This window comes from Neophocaena asiaeorientalis, unplaced genomic scaffold (genome assembly GCF_003031525.2).
Source record: "Neophocaena asiaeorientalis asiaeorientalis breed wild unplaced genomic scaffold, Neophocaena_asiaeorientalis_V1.1 scaffold418, whole genome shotgun sequence".
Lineage (NCBI taxonomy): Eukaryota > Metazoa > Chordata > Mammalia > Artiodactyla > Phocoenidae > Neophocaena > Neophocaena asiaeorientalis.
The window spans coordinates 3,463,481-3,485,591 of NW_020175731.1; the positions used below are offsets into that span (position 1 = coordinate 3,463,481).

The 22,111-nt window shown below is 46.6% G+C and overlaps 1 protein-coding gene across 10 annotated transcripts in view; it reads right to left on the bottom strand.

Annotated features, from left to right (window-relative positions):
• Positions 1-22,111, bottom strand: part of CHST11 (carbohydrate sulfotransferase 11) — a 280,883-nt gene that overhangs the window by 257,434 nt on the left and 1,338 nt on the right. For 2 of the 10 annotated variants that reach the window (XM_024732140.1, XM_024732141.1), the window contains exons 1-2: positions 16,633-17,237; positions 13,360-13,538 (exon numbers count right to left, since the gene is read on the bottom strand). The exons of 4 other annotated variants lie outside the window; for them this stretch is intronic. In XM_024732140.1, the coding sequence (XP_024587908.1) occupies positions 13,360-13,538; positions 16,633-16,739 (286 nt within the window). In that variant the 5' untranslated portion in view covers positions 16,740-17,237. 4 more of the 10 variants (XM_024732148.1, XM_024732150.1, XM_024732142.1 and 1 more) reach the window with 3 other exon arrangements.

A 22,111-nucleotide genomic window follows, 5' to 3' on the forward strand; every position in this document is an offset into this window, starting at 1 on the left:
AGCTGCGTGATCATTTAAGCTCCAGCTTTAAACCAAGGCAAGCTGTGCAAAGCCCCAATTCACCTTAGATCGCCGCGCCACCTAAAAACGGCGTGTCGGTAATTACAACCCAAGGAGCGCCCCGAGTGGAGGAGGAAGGCGGCCAGCAGGAAGTCTGCGGTCAGAGGCCTTTTCATTTTCCCACTGTTTCCATTTTCAGCTCACGCGCTACGATGAGCCCCGCTGATCAGAAAACCGCTGTGCAACATTAACGACCAACCTCTGGATCTGAATTCAAGGCTCCCCGTGACCCAGCTCCCAAGTCTGACAGTGGATGGGAACGTGAAGAAGAGCCTGTGTCGGTCTGCCCTTTGCAGGGAAAGTGGAAACTCAGTCATTTTACTGTTGTCACAGCTGCACAGAAGCCGAACGACCCTGGGTGTTAGATGTGCTGCATCCACCCTCTGGGGTGAGGTGAAGGCCAGAAAGGGCGGAGTCCCCAGTGGCCATGGAAACCCTCAAGAAGGTTTCAACGGCCAATTCCAAGCCTCTTATTTCAGTTGCAAGATCTCTTCCATCAGGGCATCCTGAAGTTAGAAGATTCCAGGATCTGGCTAGAATTCCTGCTGGCCCGGTTATTACGCTTATACTCAGCAGTCATCTTGGTTTTGCTAGGTGGCTCCCCCAGTGCTCTCATATGGGCCTGATAGCATTGGTACAGCTCAACTCAAACGCTGGGTGATTTCTGTCTAGCATCCAATGCCCCATCTTGGGAATCAGCACCCCCAGTTTGCTTTGGGATCCATCCTCCCCCACTCCCAGCCCAACTCTGGGACTAGACATCTGACCCCAGCAACACCAAAGAGATTTATTCATTGAACACATATTAAGCCGAGCATTGTTCTAGGAGCTGGGGACGTGACAGTAAACAAAATATAAAAATCCCTGGACTTCCCTGGTGGCGCAGTGGTTAAGAACCTGCCTGCCAACGCAGGGGACATGGGATCGAGTCCTAGTCCGGGAACATCCACATGCCATGGAGCAACTAGGCTCGTGTGCCACAACTACTGAGCCTGCGCTCTAGAGCCCGTGAGCCACAATTACTGAGCCCGTGTGCCAGAACTACTGAAGCCCGTGCACCTAGAGCCCATGCTCCACAACAAGAGAAGCCACCGCAATGAGAAGCCAGCGCACCTCAAGGAAGAGTAGCCCCCACTCGCCGCAACTAGAGAAAGCCCGCGTGCAGCAACGAAGACCCAACACAGCCAAAAATAAACAAACAAATAAATAAATTTATTTTTTAAAAAAATCCTTGCCCTCATGGAATTTCTATTCCAGGACTTCTGTGGAAACTAGTGGGAAAGAGAAGTACCCTTTCTTTGTACTGGGATTGCTGAGAGGATGGGATGGAGGCTGGAAGTGCAGACAGCTATCCTGCCACCACAAGCAGAGATAAGGCATAAAAGACCAGATCCTAGAGTCCCTGAATCCTGCCCTACTGACGCTCAGTTCCCTGAGCCAAAACACCTGAGCCAAAACAAAGTCTCTTTTTGGCTTTGTTGAACCAATTTGACTGGGGTTAGGAGAAGGAAGATTTGCATCTAAAAGACTCCTGACCCATATATATATATATATATATATATATATACACACAATGGAGTATTACTCAGGCATAAAAAAAATCTGCAGCAACATGGATGGACCTAGAGAAGATCATACTAAGTGAAGTAAGTCAGACAAAGAAAGACAAATATCGTATGATATTGCTTATGTGGAATCTAAAAAAACGATATAAATGAACTTATTTACAAAACAGAAATAGACTCACAGACATAGAAAACAAATTTGCAGTTACCAAAGGGGAAAGGGCGGGGGGGATAAATTAGGAGTTTGGGATTAAAATATACACGTTACTGAATATAAAATAGATGAACAACAAGGACCTACTGTGTAGCACAGGGAACTCTACTCAATATCTTGTAATAACCTATAATGGAAGAGAATGCTAAAAGGAATATATATGTATCATATATATAAAGAATATATATATATACATGTATAACTGAATCACTTTGCTGTACACCTGAAACTAACACAACACTGTAAATCAACTATATTTCAATAAAAATTAAAAAAAAAAAAGACTCCTGACCAATCCCCTAAGACTTCCTGAGACATCCGAGGCAAGTTTGGAAATGCCATAAAGACAGGTAACTTTTCTGAAACTGGCCCTTGAACATTCCTCACCCCCAGGCACTCACCCTCCCCCCTCCATGTGGTCGTTTACAGTTTGAAAAAGACCTCCCTCCAATAACCTCCTGAAACAGAGGGTCCAGTTCACGGCCTCTCCCACTGTGCGTTAGGAACCAGACCATGTCAACAGCCCCAAAACGACCAGAGACTAGATGATTCCAGCCACCTCCTGGAGCTCTTGAAATTGCGGGCTACTGCTGACAGCTACAGGGAACATCGCCTTCATTTCCCAAAGAGCTAAATCACAGTGGCTTTTCTCAAGGTGGCTACTGGGCCCCTGTGCTTCTTAAATTGCTTTCAGCCCAGGCAGGACGCTCCGAGGCCCTCTGTACACCCACTGTTGCAGGAGGGCCTCAACTAGACACACATATAACCGAAGTTAATTGACCACATCCTATTAAACAGGAAACCTAATAGCCAGCTATTTTAGACTCATCTCACTTCCCCATCATCCACTTCTACCACAGCGCTAGGCTGATGGAAAGTCAGGGTGTGTGTAAAAAGAATATGGGAAGGGGGACGGTGACGACTCCAGAGTTCAGAGATGAAAAGCCTTTGGGGAGACTGTCTCGAGGAAGAGAGGTGCCAGGCATTACATCTGCGTAGCAGACATTGCATTTTTCCTTAGTGTGTATTTTGGGGCGATCCAGTGCAGCCTGGTGGAAATTATGGGGGTGGCTACAGTTTGCCCTAAAACACCCCTTGCTGCTACCACCAGGGTGGCTTATATCCAGTCTCACTCTAATATCAAGAATAAGTTACTTTCCATTCTTGTTTCAAAGAAATAATACAAAGATGAATGTATAAAAATGTTTATTGTGGCTTTTTTTTAAAGGGAAAACCTTTGTTTTAAAATACCCAAAAAAAGAGAATGATTAAATATATCCAGGCCTCCCCTTTGAAGGCAGAGGCAATGCAGACAGCACACAGGAAACCCCCATCTGGTATGTGTGTGTGTGTCTCTTTCACTTTTGCAAAAGGAAAGACATAGTCATGAGCTGGGTTTGGTTTTGGTTTTCTCTCCCCACCCCCTCTACTCCTGCTTCCTGTTTAGGGGAGCCTGTTCCCCCAGCCCTGAGAGTATCAAGGCACAGCTTCCCTGGAAGAGGCTTCCTTCTCAGGGCACTGCTGTCACCCTTCTGGGAATGGCGCAAGGCGTGTAAAGAATGGCTCCACGGTGCCACGATACCTAGGTCCTGGTCACTACACAAACACCCTCTCATCTGAATTCCTTCTTCACGTTGGTTGAGGACCATTGAGTGCACAATGCCTCCTAGAGCTATTATTATGTCTTATCAACCATTGAGCAGTTGTCCGTTTTCCTTCCAGCTCAGGGATCACCCTGCTATCCATTTTTCCTCCTCAATCACAGAAAGGAGGTTTTCACACAGACACTAGCCCATGTTTGCACACAGAAGTTAAGAGCATCTGAAGTCCAACAGACCTGGGAATCCCAGCTCTACCACTTACCAGCTGTGTGTCTTCGGGCAGCCGCAACAAAATCCCGCAGACTGGGGGGCTTATAAACAACAGAAAATCAATTTTGCACGGTTCTGAAGGCTGGAAATCCAAGATCAGGGTGCCAGCATGATCTCCCTGCTTCATAGCAGGCACCTTCTCTCTGTGCCCTTACCCGGTGGAAGGGGCTGGGAGCCCACTGGAGCCTCTAAGGCACTAATCCCATTCCTGAGGGCTCCATCCTCATGACCCAAGCACCTCCCAAGTTCCCTCCTCCTGATACTATCACCTCTGGGAGTTAGGATTTCAACATACGAATTTTGAGAGGACACAAATATTTAGACCATAGTGCTGTGTTACCTTTAGTTAATTACAGAACTTCTCTGAGTCCCATCTAAAAGTGAGTGCTACCTTCACCAGCTTGTTGAGATGACTAAGTGATTTAACAAAGATAAAGGACGCCCAAGGAGTCAGCAGTCAACACATATCTTTTAAGTGAATTTCAACCCTGTGGATGATCTACAGGCCTTTCGGACACGCATGGAGATTGTGGAGGTGGTTTTCAGATAAGCACTTGTGTATTGATGGGTTTCCCTCTTCCTGAAAGTCCACTGATAAGGTGCTTTGGGACAAGGACGGGAGTTCTCTTCTCTTCCCAGTTGTCAAGTGAAACTTCCCTCCTACCCTTTGTGGCTCACTCGTTCAGACACAAAAGCATGTATTCAACAAACCTTCATTTTATTGCAAGTCTGTGACAGGGCAGGCACTGGGGACTCACCTGGTGCTCTCTGGAAGCCTGTTATCTGGTATGGACCAAAAACTAAACAAGACCATCCATGCTGAGTTTGAGGGAGGTTCCGTTAGGAATCTGGACGGCAGTCAAATCAAACTGGCTGCCATCAGTACGACCGACACTGTCATGCACTGCAGTCGGAGCATAAATAGATACAACCATCTAGATAACCCTCTGGCCACACCAATCAAGAGCCTTCGATAGTTTATAACCTGTGCGTTCCCCTTCTGAAAATTTATTTCAAAGAGGCATTAAGAAACTCAGACAAAGGTTTAGGTACAGAAAGGTGTACTGTGGCAATTTTTTAATTGTGGCATTAACTGTGGCATTTTCAAAAATGTTCAACAAAAGAGAATGACTAAATTATATCCATATGATGACATATCCATACAATGGAATATTATGACATCCATATGATGGAATATTACAGTGTTTTCAAAGAAAATTGGATGACATGAGAAAAATGCCTATGATTCAGTACAAAGCAGCAAAAGCAAGGCACACTGTAATATATGCATGATCATTTCTATGCATCTATACGAATACATATATTTGTATAGATGCATAAATACACGCATTTGTATGGACGCACAGAAAAACACACTACAGGTTAACAGAGATCCTTCCTGGGCGGTAGGATCGGGGGTGACATTTTTGGAAGTGGGTTTCATTTTTTCAAAATTCTCCATAATATGCCTGAATTAAGTTTATAATCTGAAAAAAAGAAATATATATATACACACACAAACCATTGCTTTACTTTGATATTGCAGGGCAGGGGTGGGGTGATGATGGAAAGGAGCCAGAGGTGTCGCCAACCTCGCCACTTGATAGATTGTAGGCCAAGAAATAAATGTCAGCTCCATTGAGACAGGGATCTTGTCTGTTTCGTCCCCGGCTGTTTCCTTAGCACTTGGTAGGGTCCTGGCACACATGGAAGGCATTCAATAAATGCTTGTTGAATAACTGAATGAACGACTGCAGTCCAGCTCAAATGTTCTTCCTCTGTGAAGTTCCCTGACCTCCTCTAAACTAATTACTCCTCTTTTCCTAGAGGCCCAGAGCCGTTATTACAAAGCTTTACAGCTCACAATTATGGGTCTGTCACCACTCGCTAAATCGCAAGTCATCTGAATGCAGGAACTGAGTCTTATTTAGATTTGTCTCTGTAGTCAGATGAATGTTTGGTCAATAAATGTTTGAGCGAAGGATGGAGGGGTGGAGAGATGTCAGCCTGTTCACACTGGATTAACAGTAATTATTCACTTCAACTGAGATTTAACTGTAAATGCGTATCAATTTTGAGAACTGCTAACACAATAAAATCTGAGTTGGGAGAAACAGTCTTAGGAATAGTCTCAGCAGTCAACTGCAAAGCTGTTGATGGTTTTAGCCTTGAAACACTTTCTTCTAACAAAATTTTACTCAGAACCCTAAAATATAAAACAGGCACAGAGCCACTCTGAGGAGGGTGGGGTTCTGGAACCCTCCTTGACATTAAGTTATCTGCTCTGGACCCTCTGGGGTTGAAGCGGCAGTTTAAAAACTGCGAACGTTGACATCCGTTAGTAACAGGTGAGAGGGTCCCCAGAAGGGAGTGGAAGACCAGGACCAGAAGCCCTGTTTCCTGACCCCTCACCCAGTGCCCTTTCTACTTAACTGCACCTCCTCTTACTGTCAGGGTTACCCTTGTTTTAGAACAAATCAAACCCTCAGCTATGGCAGCCAAGGCTTACATGCTGAGAACTCAGTGCTCTGAATTCATGACTCTTTTATTTCCTATGAAAATAAAGGAGGAATGCCGCTGTGACTTTCCAATGACAACATCCTTCGCGTTGCTTGAATCCCACTTTCAGGAAGGCACTTGCTATCGGACCTATATTTATTTTTGAATTCTCAATTTGCTTTTACAGACACAGGAAACAAACGTCTGCACAAGCCTCAAAAGAATTCTTTCCAGAATCCTGTAGAAAAGAACCCTGAACCCCTCCCCTCCTGAATTAAATGGATTATCCTAAAATGGGCAAGGCCACCATTACTACTTAATATTTTTAAGCACATAATTGTCTTTCATAGGATGGCCCACACTCTCCCAGTAAAAGCTGTTTTATCACAGGTGACTAAAAAATTGCCTGTTCAGTTTCTGATTTCAAACCTGTATTTCTATTTTTGAACAGCAAAATTATACAGAGAGCCCTACATACCGTAAAACCTTGGCGCTTCTTAAAGGATTCACAACCTACCTCTTCCATTTTCAAAATAATCTCCATTCCAGTACTTTGGCATAGACTCCCAATAATAAGTACTGTCTTAATTAGACCTTCCAATCCCTAATCCCTAAATCCTTACAAGTCTGCAAGTGTAAATCCCAAAACCACGGTAGCTTACACAGCCACACGCCCCATTAAAAAAGGGCTGCACCTCTGTAATGACATTGTCTTGCTTTCTCTTCCTTTTTTTTTTTTTTTTAATTAAGCATTTGGGAGAGTTCTCCCTGTGGGTTGTTATTTTACGGGGAAAAAAAGGAGATCAAAGGTGATGAGATACCGCAATGAGGAAACCAGCTCTGAGGATATTTACCAATGGATGTCAAGTGCCACTGGCTAGCAGAGAAAATGAAGGGGGCCCTCAGTTTTCTACCAAGCACAATGACCCCCAGAAGTGATTCTGAAAGCGAGAGATGGCTTCCTCTGTGGTGCAAGAGCTCTACAGTTAACCCATCCTCTCTCCCACAGTCCAGGAGTGGGGACTCAAAAGAGGCAGCCTTTTGATATGAAGATTACACAGGGCAGCATCTTTCAGGGAGACAAAGAGATCAGACCCCACACACAGCGCACAGGGCGGGTCTCTACGGGGCCTTAAAGCCTGGGGTCTTGGTTCCCAGGAGGAAGGGTCTGACTTTGGTCCAGCCTACACTGCTCATCTCCAGGGCAGCCCACAGCCGCAACCTGACGACCCCAGACAGACCCAAGAGCCCACACTGAAGCAAGAAATTCTCCGCCCCGCAACTATTTACACACTTTCCCTTTCTCCTGCCACTTCTCCCAGGGCCCTCCCAGGGTGAACTGAGGGCACCATTAGCAACTAACTGAGACTGCAACTAACTGAGACTGAAACGTAACCTCCTCCATGGCCTCTGATTTCGGCAGGAGCAATGCAAACAGTGGAGTTTTCAATCCCGTCCCAGAGCGCTTTTAAGCTATTACTTATTTTGCACTTTAGACATTCATGAATAATCTTCTTCCACCCCTCCCCCATTAAATAATAATAATAGAAACTCTTTCAAAATGGCTCCAAGTTCATTTTGAGAAAGTGAGTTGAAAACCTCTGCCCTTCTAATGAAACAAGAGAGCTTCATTCAAACAACCCAATCGAAAAACGGGCGGAAGACCTCACCAGACATTTCTTCAAAGAAGAGAGTTTCATTCAATTGAACTTAAATTTCATCATCTGAAAAACAGGAGACCCTAAACCTTCTATAGCTCCTGGTTCCCAAGAATAAAATTCAAATTTCAGAACCTTCAGAGCCCTCCAGGTTGGTGGCCGACCCACCTCTCCAGCCTGGAGCTTCTTGTGTCCCCAGACATGGCTCTCCTTCCCACCTCACCCTGGTTCTGGCAGGTACCCTCACCTGAAGTGTCTGTTCTCTCCTCTTAAATCCCCCCAGCAAATCTCCACTCATCCATCCTTCAGGGTCCAGTGCAAAAACATCACCTCTCCTGTGAAGTCTTCCTCAACACCCCTCTCTAAATCAATCACCCCTCCCTTCCTTAGCTGTTTCTCTCTCTCTTTGTAACCCCAATCACATTTGGCCCCATTAGACAGTTAATCATGTGTGCTTCTGTCCACCCCGATAGAATGATTCTTCCTTGGGCCAGTCTCTGCATGCAAACGTCTGCTTTAGAACCCACTGATTAGCTAACAAGACTTTGAAGATGCCTTAGAGGCCTGAAATTACTTCAGCTATACATATGCCACTCCACAACATATTTCTCTTATTTAACACCTAGAGTCCTAAGAGAATCAATAGTCTTCCCAAAGGGTACAGCTTAAACCCAGGAAGGAAAACATCCCCTTAAAAGAGGAGGGAAGGGGCAAAAAAAAGAGAAAAAAGTAAACAAAAAAACTTAAATCCAATGCATAGAAAGTTCTCCAACACTTCAGAGCTGCATTATTCAGTATGGAGCACTTGAAATGTGGTGAATCTGAACTGAGATGTGCTGTAAATGTAAAATACACACTGAGTTTCTCAAGACTTGGTACAAAAAAAGAAATGCAAAGTATCTCAATAATTTTTAACATGTATCGCCTCTTAAAATGATACTACTTTGTTTGTTTGTTTGTTTATGGCTGCGTTGGGTCTTCATTGCTGTGTGCGGGCTCTCTCTAGTTGCGGCGAGCAGGGGCTACTCTTCATTGCGGTGTGTGGGCTTCTCGTTGCGGTGGCTTCTCATTGCACCGGCTTCTCTTGCTGCGGAGCATGGGCTCTAGAGCACAGGCTCAGCAGTCATGGTGCGCGGGCTTGGTTGCTCCGCAGCACGTGGGATCTTCCCAGACCAGCGATCGATCCAGTGTCCACTGCATTGGCGGGCAGATTCCTAACCACTGAGCCACCAGGGAAGTCCCAGTACTACCTTGGATATTAATTTCACCTGTTACTTCTTACCTTTTTAATGCAACTACTAGAAAGTTTAGAGTGACATATGCAGCTAACAGCATCTTCTATTGGGCAGCGCTGCGCTAGCAGGGTACTCCAAGCTGAATCTGCAGATCCCGGCACACACTGCTTACAGCGTTATAATAACCGTAGCTTTGAGAACTGTTCACTTTTTGGCTGTGTCTACATCTAACCAGGGTGTTAAGTGATTTGCTCTTTGCTCTCTTACCTGGCAGCTCATTGTAGAATCAAAGTGGAAATCAAATCAGCAGTGAAATTGCTGAAAATTCCATACCTGCCGTCCCAATGAAGGATTTTCTTCTTGGCCACCAATTCCTATCAATGTATTCGTCCTTTCAATCAATATTCACTAAGTGACTACTGCTATGGTCTAAATGTTTGTGTCCCCCCAAAATTCATACTGTGAAAACCTAATGCCCAAGGTGATAGTATCAGGAGGTGTGGCCTTTAGGAGGTGGTTAGGTCATGAGGGCAGAGCTCTCATGAATGGGATTAGTGCCCTTCAAAAAGAGTCCCCAGACTGCTCCCTCACCGCTTCCACCCTGTGGAGATACAATGAGAGGTCAAATGTCTGTTGTTTATAAGCCACCCAGTCAGTGGGATTTTGTTGCAGCAGCCCAAACAGAGTAAGACAACTACTATTACCAGGCTCTCTTCTAGGTGCTGGGATACTGTGACACACAAGACACGGCCTGCCCTTGACAGGCCAATATACCAGTGACAGAGGTGTGCACATAGGAAGTACTACCCTGGGACACAGGGGAAGGACACCCATCTGCTTACCTGGCCAAGAGGAGATGGATGTTGGTTTCACACAGGAGGTAACATATGAACTGGAATTTTACCTCAAGACGCAACCAAGTTGAAGAGAGGTGAGCGTCATCTGAACACAGGTGACAGCACTGGCCCCAAGAGGGGATGTGTTCACCCAGAATAGAGTGTAGGTAAGAAGAAAAGGGGCTATCACTAAATGCCCCACAGAGAATCTACAGCTGTGCTTAAGGCCCTTATAAAATAATTACTTCTTGACCTAATTAGCTAAAACCAAGAACATGTAGATGAGATACACTGGTGAGGTGAAGAGAATAGTCTCCAGTGTCAGTTAGACCTAAGCCAGGATCTTGTCCCAACTTTCCAGCTCTATGACCTCAGGCAAGCTTCTTAACCTCTCAAAGCCTCAGTTTCCTCATCTGTACAATGGGATTGGTAAACGCCCATCTCACCAGGTTGTGGTGAAGAGTAAATGTGATTATCCAAGTACAGCAGTTGGCATACTGTCTGATACATAGTATCACTAAGTGATCATCTCATTAGTGTTATTTTTAGTAAAGCATCGCAACATATGGAATCTAAATAAGGATTTCCCAACTACTGATATTCTGGGCTGGAGTATTCCTTGTGGGAGGCTGTGCTGTGTGTTATAGGATGTTTAGCAGCATCCCTGGCCTCTACCCACTAGATGCCAGTAGGACCCACCTCCCCAGCTGTGACAACCAAATTGTCTCCAGACACTGCCGAATGTCCCTGCACTGGGGAGGAGAAGGGAGCAAAACTGTCTCCGGTTGAGAACCACTGGTCTAAATCAGTTAGATGAGGTGGGAAGTTCATCCAGAGCGCCACGTGCTTAAAAAGATAAAGTTCGGGGCTTCCCTGGTGGCTCAGTGGTTGGGGGTCTGCCTGCCGACGCAGGGGACACGGGTTCGTGCCCCAGTCCGGGAGGATCCCACATGCCGCGGAGCGGCTGGGCCCGTGAGCCATGGCCGCTGAGCCTGCGCATCCGGAGCCTGTGCTCCGCGGCGGGAGAGGCCAAAACGGTGAGAGGCCCGCATACCGCAAAAAAAAAAAAAAAAAAGATAAAAGTTCTTATAAAGAACTGGGAGCACTGACAGACGCCTACCCTCCCTAAGCCCAGCAGGAACGGTCTGAGGGGCCAGAGGTGGAGCGGAAGAGCATAAGATAGGCCCTGTGTCTCAGGATGAAGAACCCTGGGCCTCACGCAAATCAGGATTACAGTCTTTCGACTAAATTTCAGTACCTGCTCTGGTGATGACGGGCAGAAATGGGCCTCTGCCCCTGCTACGAGTGCCAGCCAGCAGAGGAAGCCCCACCAGGCCTGCAGTTAAGGGGGGGGGCGGTGACTGGCCCCTGTGCAAGAAGAACTCAGAAAGTCCTCGTCCGCATACCACAGGCTCAAATGTGGAGACCAAAGCCAGTCGGTCCCGGCCTGTGCGATGCACCCAACCACGGCTCCTGTAAGGGCTGCCATTCCTCAATAGCTATTCTTCGGAAACGACTTTCATCCTCCTCTGAGTTCCGCTGCAGAAATGGCACTGACGGGTGCCCTGTGTTGTATTTTTTCAAGTGCCACTTCTTAAAGCTAACGGGAACCTGAGGGGTAATTTATGTGCATAATTGGGGGTGGGGGGGAAGCTATGGCCTTTGCATTCAGCATGGAACTGCAAGCTGATTTTTCACCAGATAAACTCAGCTTTTGCAAAACACTACACAGAGGCACAGCTAAGCTTTGGCCTTGGCATGGGAGGTGCGACAGCACAGCAGACGGAGGGTCAGGGCTTCCAGAAAGACGACATCATAGGAGCCTAGACGGAGGACCCTTTTGGTAAACCTCACAGGGTAGGTCACACCTACGAAACGGACAAACATTAAAACATTTGCTCGGGATTCCAGCAGAATGAAACACAACAGCGCTGTTGTCAACACAAAGATTAAAATCTTAGAATGAGGAAACACAGTGCATTTATTTTAACAACATGCATACACTGGTTTTGCGTCCATTTTCAATGTATTTTCACATCTCATTTCTCATTTAATCCTCACCACCACCGCGGAAGAGAGATAATATTACTACCTTCCCTTGGCAAACGAGGAGAGCAAATCTCTTGCGTTTGTGACTCATATCCAATCAATTATTAAGCCCCTACAATGAGCCAGGCACCCTCCCAAGTCATCGAGTGTGGCCAGGTACTACACCAGATGTCGCTGAAGCATGTAGGGTCTTGAGGTATTTCTCCAGGAGGAGTATCATTGGCCCTTGGTTAGGATGACTATCTATCTGATGGGCACAAAGATCCCACCCTGTGCGAGATGTCTAGCATCCCTTGGCCCTGCCCACTAAATGGATGTCCTCAATCCTTGGGACAAACAAGCACGGTGAGACACATTTCCAAATGTGGGGGCCAGAGGGGAGCCCCCAACTGAGAGCCCCTACTAGACCTTCACAGCAACAGTCAGACAGCCATGGTTTAACTCTCGTGTCATCAGTTCCTCTCTGTGTGACCTCAGTCTCCCCACCTCGCCTTGTAAAACGGTGATTATAATAGGTGAACCTTGTAAGATTCCTGTAAGGAATAACACATGTTAAGCACCTGACCCACGTCAGCCTCCAGGAAATAATACCCAATAGATATCTGAATTTCTTTGTCAGCCCATCCCCCTTATACCCTCGTCTCCTTCATTCTTAAAACCCCCTTCTCAGGGAGCCTCCCCTGACCACTCCATTTAAAAGTGCAGTCCCCTCACTGCTTCCATTTCACATCCTCCTTCCCGGCTTTATTTTTTCTCTGCAGCACTTGTCACCATCAAACATACTCTATGGTTTAAACATGCATTTGTTTACGTCTCCGTCCATTGAAGGTACCATGAGGACGTGAACCATGTCTGTTCGGGTCCCTGCTGTATCTCCAGCACTGAGCACAGAGCCTAACTCTTAACAAGCATTCAACAAAAATATCTTGAGTGATGTCGAATGGATACAGTGGAGAGCCAGGGCCTGAACGCTGGTCCTGGGCTGCAAATTCTGTGCTTTTTTTCACCATAGTGAACAATCATGAACAACAGTATTGAAGGTAAAACACGTCAACCGTTAAGGAATGTAAAGTGTTCCAACACTACCTTAGAGGGGCCTTTGTGTTTTCCCTCTTCTGGGATCCCGTGAAGTTAAGAGTTTCTAACAGAAACCCATCCACCAGCCTACTGCACTGGCGTTGCCTTTGTGGGGTTTTTTTCACAAGGCTTTTAAGATAAGCGCTCAAGCCAGAGACTGATCAGGATTTCAACGCTTACATCACCGAGTTTCTTTATTTCTATCCATACCTATCTGAGTGGGACCTGAACTCCAGTGATACTGGAAATATCATTCCTGCCCATACTATGTACCCAAAGCCGAACTCGGACTCACCACTGCCAGAACGAGCTCCGGGTGAACACTGTATTACCCAGACTTGACTGTGGCAGGTCTGACAATCAGCAACTATATTCAAGACCAGTTTGCACCTGGGGTCCCAAAGTCCAGGGGACATTTGATCTAGCACAAAGGCGCCTGGGAAGGAAACATCAGGCCTTCCATTTTCATTGACTCTAGAAAAAGAAATTTAATGTTAAAAATGTGAATTCATGTTAAATATTAATCGAAACAAACACCCCCATCTCACCTGTCATACCAAGTTACATGCCATTTATGAAACTCAGGCATCCGGAGGAGGGAGAAGGAAGAAGGACAAAGGAACTCAGTCCTCCCACTGCTCTCAGCATATTTTGATGGATCACCATTTACAACTGAATCATAAGTAGATTTACAGATTATATTATCTACTTTCACCTAAACTAATCCTCATAAAACGGAATAGAGGCTTAAAGAGATCCCAGTCAAGAAACTACAGCCTGGAGGGCGTTCCCTGGCAGTCCAGTGGTTAGGACACGGTGCTTTCACTGCCGGGGCGCAGGTTCAATCCCTGATCAAGGAACTAAGATCCCGCAAGCCACTCGGTGTGGCCAAATTAAAAAAAAAAAAAAGAAAAGAAAGAAACTACAGCTTGGAGATAATACTCATAACGCACATACACAGGAAAATGGCATTCCTCTCTCTCCCAGAGTCTTGTATACCATATCACAAGGCAAAAAGGATAAGAGGGCTTCCCTGGTGGCGCAGTGGCTGAGAGTCCACCTGCCGATGCAGGGGACGTGGGTTCGTGCCCCGGTCCGGGAAGATCCCACATGGTGTGGAGCGGCTGGGCCCGTGAGCCATGGCCGCTGAGCCTGCGCGTCCGGAGCCTGTGCTCCGCAACGGGAGAGACCACAACAGTGAGAGGCCCGCATACCGCAAAAAAAAAAAAGAAAGAAAGAAAAAGGATGAGAGTTGACTGGGAGTTAGATAACAGAATTTCCCAGATGGTGATGAACATGTGGATTTACGATCACTATTGTTAGAAACTTAGAAATATCCTTATCCTACCTATTTAGATAATGGGAGTGATATGTATACGCTTGCTATAAACAAAATATGTGGGGGATGGCTGCTCACATACGTTTTACCGATAGGGTGTGGTGAGTACTCTGGATGTCAGCTCACCATCCATTCCACCCTCTTCCAGAAGGTCTTTCTATACCGCAGAGGCGATTGATTTAAAAGCTGTGTATCCCAGGCTTCCTTGAAGCTAGGGTTCTGAATGTGAGTTTGACTCCCCCAGATAGAAGCACTCACTTCAGATTTAGAAAGAGGCCATGAGTAAGAGGCCACCTTCCTGCCTTTTGGGTTGTTTCCACCCTCCCGGTGATGGGGGTGTGAGGGTTTTTTCTGCAACAGCATGGAAGGGACCACTCTCTGGCCTTCCGGGTGTCGAGAGGTGGCTGCAGTGGGAAAGCATCCCGATTCTGGAATTGAGATCTCTGATCCCAGGTTCTCAGTGTCGTTAGTTTGTTCTTGGATTCAGTAGTTCCAGAGACAGTCTCAGAGGTGGTAGCACACTTAGTAGGTCAGTTTTTTTGAGCAGCCATGCCAATATATGTTTGCCCATATGTTATTACATATACTGTTACGATTAGCTGAGACTCATTCACGGAGGTCCAGCCGACAGCCCTATGTCTCCAGCCTTCCCAACAATTTGGTAAGGACCAGATTCCCTCCATTAAATACTTTTCTGCTTAAAATACCTAGACCACTTTCCAGTTCCCGTCCCGAAGCCTGACTGAATCCTAGCAAACCAGGAGCAAAGAAGTTTGGGAGACAAATAAAACAGATCACACCAGAAGCTATCTGGATACAGCAAACCAACCTGGCTCTTCCCTCTGGGCCGTATGCATATTGGTGAGGTGGGCAAGGGGGCAGAAGAGACGTCTTTGCCAATCACTTATTTACACTTTAAATGTTTCCTAAGCACGTCTGGGCCAACCTTAGAGGCTATAAAGAGGAACCTGGTAGACGTTCCTCAAAATGTGGAGATGTACAAGTAAACAAACAACTACCACCCATTTCTAAAAGGGCTAGAGAAGAGAAATGACGAAGGCCATGGGAGTTCAGTGGCCTGGAAAGAAAGTAAAATTCCACATCGGTGACATTTTCCTCAAGAAACGTCACGATGCCTATTTCTCTGTGAACTTCCAGGTTTCAGCTCCACGTGAAATAACTCACTCCCCCGCGTCCCCATCCTGACTCTTACCAACCTCATCAGTTAACCAGAGAGAGATCCTAACTGCAAGCCCTGAGGCTCTGAAAATAGGTGCAAATTTCCCAAGCACAGCAGAAAAGACTCAGAGGCCTGCATGCCAGCAAAGCCTGTATGAAGCAGGTGATCAGGGCTTATCAGGTACCTCCAGGCCCTCAGTTGCAGCCTGAGTGCCATTTTTCATCACCTTACTGAGGTTATGGAGTGCACCATGGTTTACAAAAAGTACTTTCACAGTTTACAGAGGTGGGTCCGAAGCCATCAACTGTAAGACACTGTCACTTTATGTTCCTCCGAGAAAATAAAAGGCTCTCCGTTAAAGGTCAGCACAGTACTGAGATACTATCAGTTACAGCACATCAAATTTCATAAAAAGGAAAACGTGGGGGAAAAATGAGTGTTTCAGAATTGATAAAATATAATAATTCATAGGGTTAGGCAGAGAGGGGAATGCCCACACTAGGACCTGGGTCTTTCGCTCCCAAATCATCAATCCATTCAATCTCTACTTTTCCTGAGTGCTTCCATAAGTCAGGGGCTGTTGATGGTTGTTCTTAACTACGAAAGCCGTGAATCACACCCTGAACATTTTAAGAATTTCCCAACACAAGCTCAGTTAAAATTCCTGTCAAATCTTTTTTTTTTTTTTTCTGATTTGTACGTCACTGCTTTAAAAAATTGACAAAGGAGTGGTCTAGTTTGGGGGGCGGGAGTGGAGGGGAAGTGGGGTTTACATGGTAACCACTTCACCCAAGTGCACCCAAGGGCTGCTGAAGATAAACACAGAAGCGCACGCAAGAGGCCTCGGCTCGTCCTCCCCTGTTGTGCCCCCTCCCCCAAGAATCCTCAGCCCAAACTCTCCCAGGGCTTCCCATGCTGTCCCCAGTCACGGCCAAGGCCAAGGCCCACACACACAGTCTCTCTCCACCTCCTAGTCTTAGCTCCTTCCTCCCTCTGCTCCAGACACTCGGAGTTGCCTGTCAGGCACGGTTCTGCCGCAGGGAACAGACCTGTGCTGCTCTCTGCCCGGAACCTTCTGCCTGGGACTGGGTGGACACGTGGCCAGCTCCTTCACTTCCTCCCCGTCTCTGTGGTCCAGTCCTCTTGTCAGCGACATCCCGCAACGACCTCTGTATTAAATTGCAAGCCTGGCCTCTCACATCCCTCATTCACCTCCCCTGCTTTTTCTCTCTTCACACCATCTGACGTGGCACCTATGTGACTTCTGCATTTCCTTAAAGCCTGCCTATCCCACTAGAATGTAAGTTTCACGAGGGCAAAAATAATGTTTCATTGTATCCCCAGTGCCTAGAGCAATACCCCACACAGAGTAGAGGAGACAGAGAAGAAAAGAAAGGGCAACTCTACTCTCACTTTCTGATCAATCACATCTGGTGTGAGATGCATCAAATTACAAATTCCAGGAATTTTTAATGGACAGATCAGATTATTCAATGATCTCAGACGCAGAACTGCCTCCCTCTTCACCTGTGATAAAGATGGGGTCTCAAAAGTCAAGAGAAGAAAAACTAAAAAGTGAAAATGAGTATGTAAAACAACTTCTGCTTTGTCTCAGACTCTGACCTTACAAGCAGCCGTGACTTTCATGAAAGTCTTTCCACTCACCGTCCCCAGATTAAGAAGAGCTTTGTCCTTTTGGTGGATTTAAGAAGGGAAAGGGTGGTACCCGTGCTTGTAAGCCTTTGATTTCCTGTTTTTCAATGGCTGTTGCCCACAGAGCTCGTCATAAGCAAAATGACTCTTCACCCAGATAAATACAAACAGCAGCCTCTGCTGGAGGGCGGATTCTCCCACCCCTCACCCATCAGAAATACCCCAACGGCTCTCCTTCTGGTGCCCAATCACCACTTTTATTTCAGAGGCAACGAAATGAGGACTCCTGGACAGCGGCTATTACTGTGGAAGGAAACTGCCTAAGTGTATCTGTCTTATCTTTGTGCAACTATGAAACTCCCCATTGAGGTGCAAACATTTAAACCACCAAGGGGAGACCCCATGCTAGAAACATCTTATCTTTCAGTCATTTAATGCTGTTTCCAGGATTTAAAACAGCGTCATATTTGAGACCTTCTTGACATCTTTTCAAAGGATAAAGATGTCAGATATAAAAGAACAGTCCCTATGAACTGGTATAACTCCAAATTCATTTCATGTATCAGCAAAAAGATTCTTTTTTTTTTTTTTTTTTTTTGCGGTACTCGGGCCTCTCACTGTTGTGGCCTCTCCCGTTGCGGAGCACAGGCTCCGGACGCGTAGGCTCAGCGGCCATGGCTCACGGGCCCAGCCGCTCCGCGGCATGTGGGATCTTCCCGGACCGGGGCACAAACCCACGTCCCCTGCATCGGCAGGCCGCCTCTCAGCCACTGTGCCACCAGGGAAGCCCTAGCAAAAAGATTCTTTAAAATGAAATACATGCAGGGGGGAAAAAAAAAAAAAAAAAAGGCATGATACCAGACTGACATCCTGCAAAGGGGTGGGGATGGAAGGTGAGAGGTATATGCAACTCTATAAATTTAAAAGTTTGTGGTTAAATTTTCTGTCTTTAAACTTAATAATTAGTCACCATAATGACCATAATGATGTATTTGTCTAAAATACATATTATCTGTCAAACAAGGTACAAAATCCAGGATGTGATCTCAAATTTTTTTTTATATATATATTCTATAATATATAGAAAAAAGTACCCATTGCCTCTGGGTCGTAGATTAATGAATGATTGTTTTTCTTCTGTACTTCCTAAATTTTCTCAAATGAGCACATATTACGTTTATAATTAAATTAAAATTATAACACAAGAGCATTTCACATCCAATCTAATCAAGTGAACTACAAAGGGGTAACCCAAGAACTCTTTAAATAAAGGGTATAATCTTTCAATACATTCAAGCAAGGCAAAGAAATCCCAGGCGACAGTGAAAGTAAACATATCGCAAAAGAAAAAAAAGAGAGAGAGAGAGAGAGAGAGGAAGAGCAAGAGAGAAAAAAAGGCTTTCTCCGCAGGTTTCTCTCCTATGAACAGGAGCTTTCAAACAAAACCATAACCCTACGGAGTAACATAGAAGGAAGGTTCAGAGGATCTGTCTTCACAAATGCAGCCTGGCGGCCTCTCAGCTCTGCCTGGCCGGACGCAGCTCCATCAGAGGCCAGCCATCTGGGGCAGGTACGGTCTCGGCAGGTATGCGAGCCACGTCAATGCTCAGGAGGCACTTTCACAGGACATGATCGCTGATGGACTCAAACCTGTGCAGAAACCACAGGCATGGAGCTCCATTCTCACCAACATCAGGAACGGTTCACGCCCACAGAAGGTGTCCCCTGCAGATGGGTTTCTGTAGGTCAGTGGCTAAATAAGGCCAAGCCTCCCCAGTACCCAGGACACCCAAGCAGTGTCTCACTGCCTCACACTTCAGGGCAGCAAATCTAGGCCATGGGGAATGCTCCTGTCTGGTGCATGATGAGCTTAAACCTGATCCATGACTCGGGGGATCTCAGAGGCCAGGAGGGCAGAGAAGTGTCCAGACCTTGTCCCCTGTGTTCCACACCCCTCCTAGAGAGACAGACTTACTGACTAGGTATTCTTGGCAAGGTTTAATGTAACCTTCCCAGAAACTGGAGAAGCAGGTCTCCTAGAGTCTAGCCACTTCATGCATTCATCCAGCAAATATTTTATTGAGAAACTACTACGTACCAGGCACTGTGCCAAACACTGGGGTTAGAATGGGGCCTAAAACCCAGTCCCTGCCCTAAGACTATTAACTCAGTGTGTCAAAGCTCTAAAGAAAACTGCCTTTACCGACAAGGCCCACTTCTGCTGAACCCTCCAACCAAATTAAAGATCAATTTCTCAAGTTTATATATTAGAAAAGTACAGGGGCTTCCCTGATGGCACAGCGGTTGGGGGTCCACCTGCCGATGCAGGGGACACGGATTCGTGCCCCTGTCCGGGAAGATCCCACATGCCGCGGAGCGGCTGGGCCCGTGAGCCATGGCCGCTGAGCCTGCGCGTCCGGAGCCTGTGCTCCGGGGTGGGAGAGGCCGCAGCGGTGACAGGCCGGCGTACCGCAAAAAAAAAAAAAAAGAAAAGAAAAGAAAAGTACAAAAGACAATGAACCCTAGATTAGAATCAGAGGGAGAGACAGCCAGCACCACCCTGCCAGCTGTCTCCTTTTATGCTTTCTCTCCCTCCTTACACATTCCAGGTATTCTCTAGCCATCAACGAAGCCAGGAATCCATTTCTTTTTTGAATACTACTTTTCTATTTCAGTTAGAAATAGAAATAGCCCTCCTGCCAGAGGGCTCCAAATTTTTAGCAACACAATCTGTGCCATGCTGTGGTCCCTTCTGCCTCTCCCTGGGTGATCTGGAGAAACGGAAACTGCAGAGCCAGGCTAAAGGATCAGCTATCATTACCTAAATCCTTCGGAGAAGCAAAGATTAGCTAACTTTTAAGGAAATTCAAAGCGGTAGGAAAAAGATATAGCATCAGCTGTCATCAACAGTGTATTTTAATAAAATGGGGGGGTAAATGTTTAATATGAATTTCAAAGCATATTTTTATGTCCCATTGACATTGACATGGAGTTTTCATGGAACCATATGTAATTCAAAATAAGGAAGACCTTTCGGGACTTCCCTGGCGGTCCCGTGGTTACGATTCCACGCTTCCACTGCAGGGGGCGCAGGTTCGATTCCTTGGTTGGGGAACTAAGATCCCACAGGCCTGTCACGTGGCCAAAAAAAAGAAAAAAAGAATAAGGAAGACCTTTCAATTGAATTACCTGCAGTTCTACATTCAATAGAATGTATTGAAAGTAGTCTCTGCTATGGACTGGGGGAAAGTATCAGAAGAACATGTTCATATAGACACAAATAATCAACAAATGCTATTTTTTGGGGAGGAAGTGGAACCCGGAAGGGAAGCCAAGGTTGAGAGCAGAGGATCAAAGACAGAGGATCCTTATCAGCATAGCCTTGGAAAAGGTTCTGTCCCTGGTTCCAAAAGGCCAGACTGAAAGGAGCTAAAACCACTGCTTTCAAGTCAACTTAATGTTCCAACTGGAGCTGGAAATTTTCACAAAGTGCAAATTACAAGTTGGAAATTTCTTCCTGGTATCTCCGGCTAGACAGTTATTTCCTAATTCTCACAGAGGATAAGAAAAGCCCAGGATGCATGAAAACCATGGATAGTAGTAGTCTTTCTAGTTAGTATCTCACCGGACAACTAACAGGTACAGAGAAGTTAAAGTACATTCCTGCCAGAGACTAATATTCATCCCTGTTCCAGGCATTGCTGCAGAGAATTACCTGGCATGTTCGGTCCAGGCAAAACTTTAAGTGGCCTGAATACATCTGTAGTGTCTAGACCAAATCATTCGGCCCTTTGTTTAAACTGCTGGAGCCCCAGTGTATTTGTACACCACCCAGTCCCCAGCCCCACCCCCCTGCCCCGCCCCGGGGGAGTCTGGCCCGGGATGGCGCTGTCTGTCTGGTCCTGCCCATCGCAACCATCGCCTGGCGGCCGGCAGGCAAGCCAGCTCCATTTTTAAATTCCCTTAGAAGTTTCACAACCACCGGTTTGGGTGAGGAGACAAACACCGCTGTAGTTTGCTGACATGAAACTAAAAATACCCAGCTGCAAACAAAAGCCACCCTTTACAAGGCTGGCTTGGTGTCCTGAGGTTACATGTGGTAGTGCCAGGCCATACGACCATATTCTTGGCAAAGTGGCCGCCTTAACAACTGCTCCAGGCCCAGAGGGGCAGAGGGGCCATTCTGCCCTGAGCTGTCAAGGAATCCCGCACCGGGCAGCCCTGCCTGTTTGACGGAAAGAACAGCTTTATGCTGTCATCCAAATGCAAGCTAGAGGAATTCGGGGCTGCGTCTGGGTTAGATACACACTGAAAGAAGAATGCAGGAGGCAAAAAGAAAACACCAACCCTACAGCCCTGGAAGGAAATGTGTTTGCACCTCCCTCCTTGCAATTATAAAAGCAAGTTACTGCTGTGACTATACTGAGAAAGGCAACTCGGAGGCGTGAAAAATGGATCTGGGAGCCGATGTGGCCCACTGGGAGCCTGCTGTGGGCTAGGGGTGGAGGACCATGGCTCCACGGGGAGACTCCCGTTACCCCGGAAGCTTCTTTGTAAGGTTTTACCTGTTGGGCTCCAGAGCGGAGCTGCGAACCCGGAGCCGCCACGGTCGAGGTCGTCCCTCCCTCCCCAGGTCTCAAACTTTCCTTCGCGCCCCTCGAAAGGGGCAAGCCTTGTCCCTCCCCGAATCCAGATTTCAGGTGTGGAACTTGTCTAAGCCAACGGGGACTGCGGGGAGGGGGCTCATTCCCACACGGCCCGGCTGGGCTCCGGATGCTCGGAACGCAGGAGGGGGAGATGCAACCTGACGGTCAGCCCAGGACCCGACCAAAGTTTCCTCCCAAACTGCGGTGGCGCGCGCGACCCAGGAGCTCT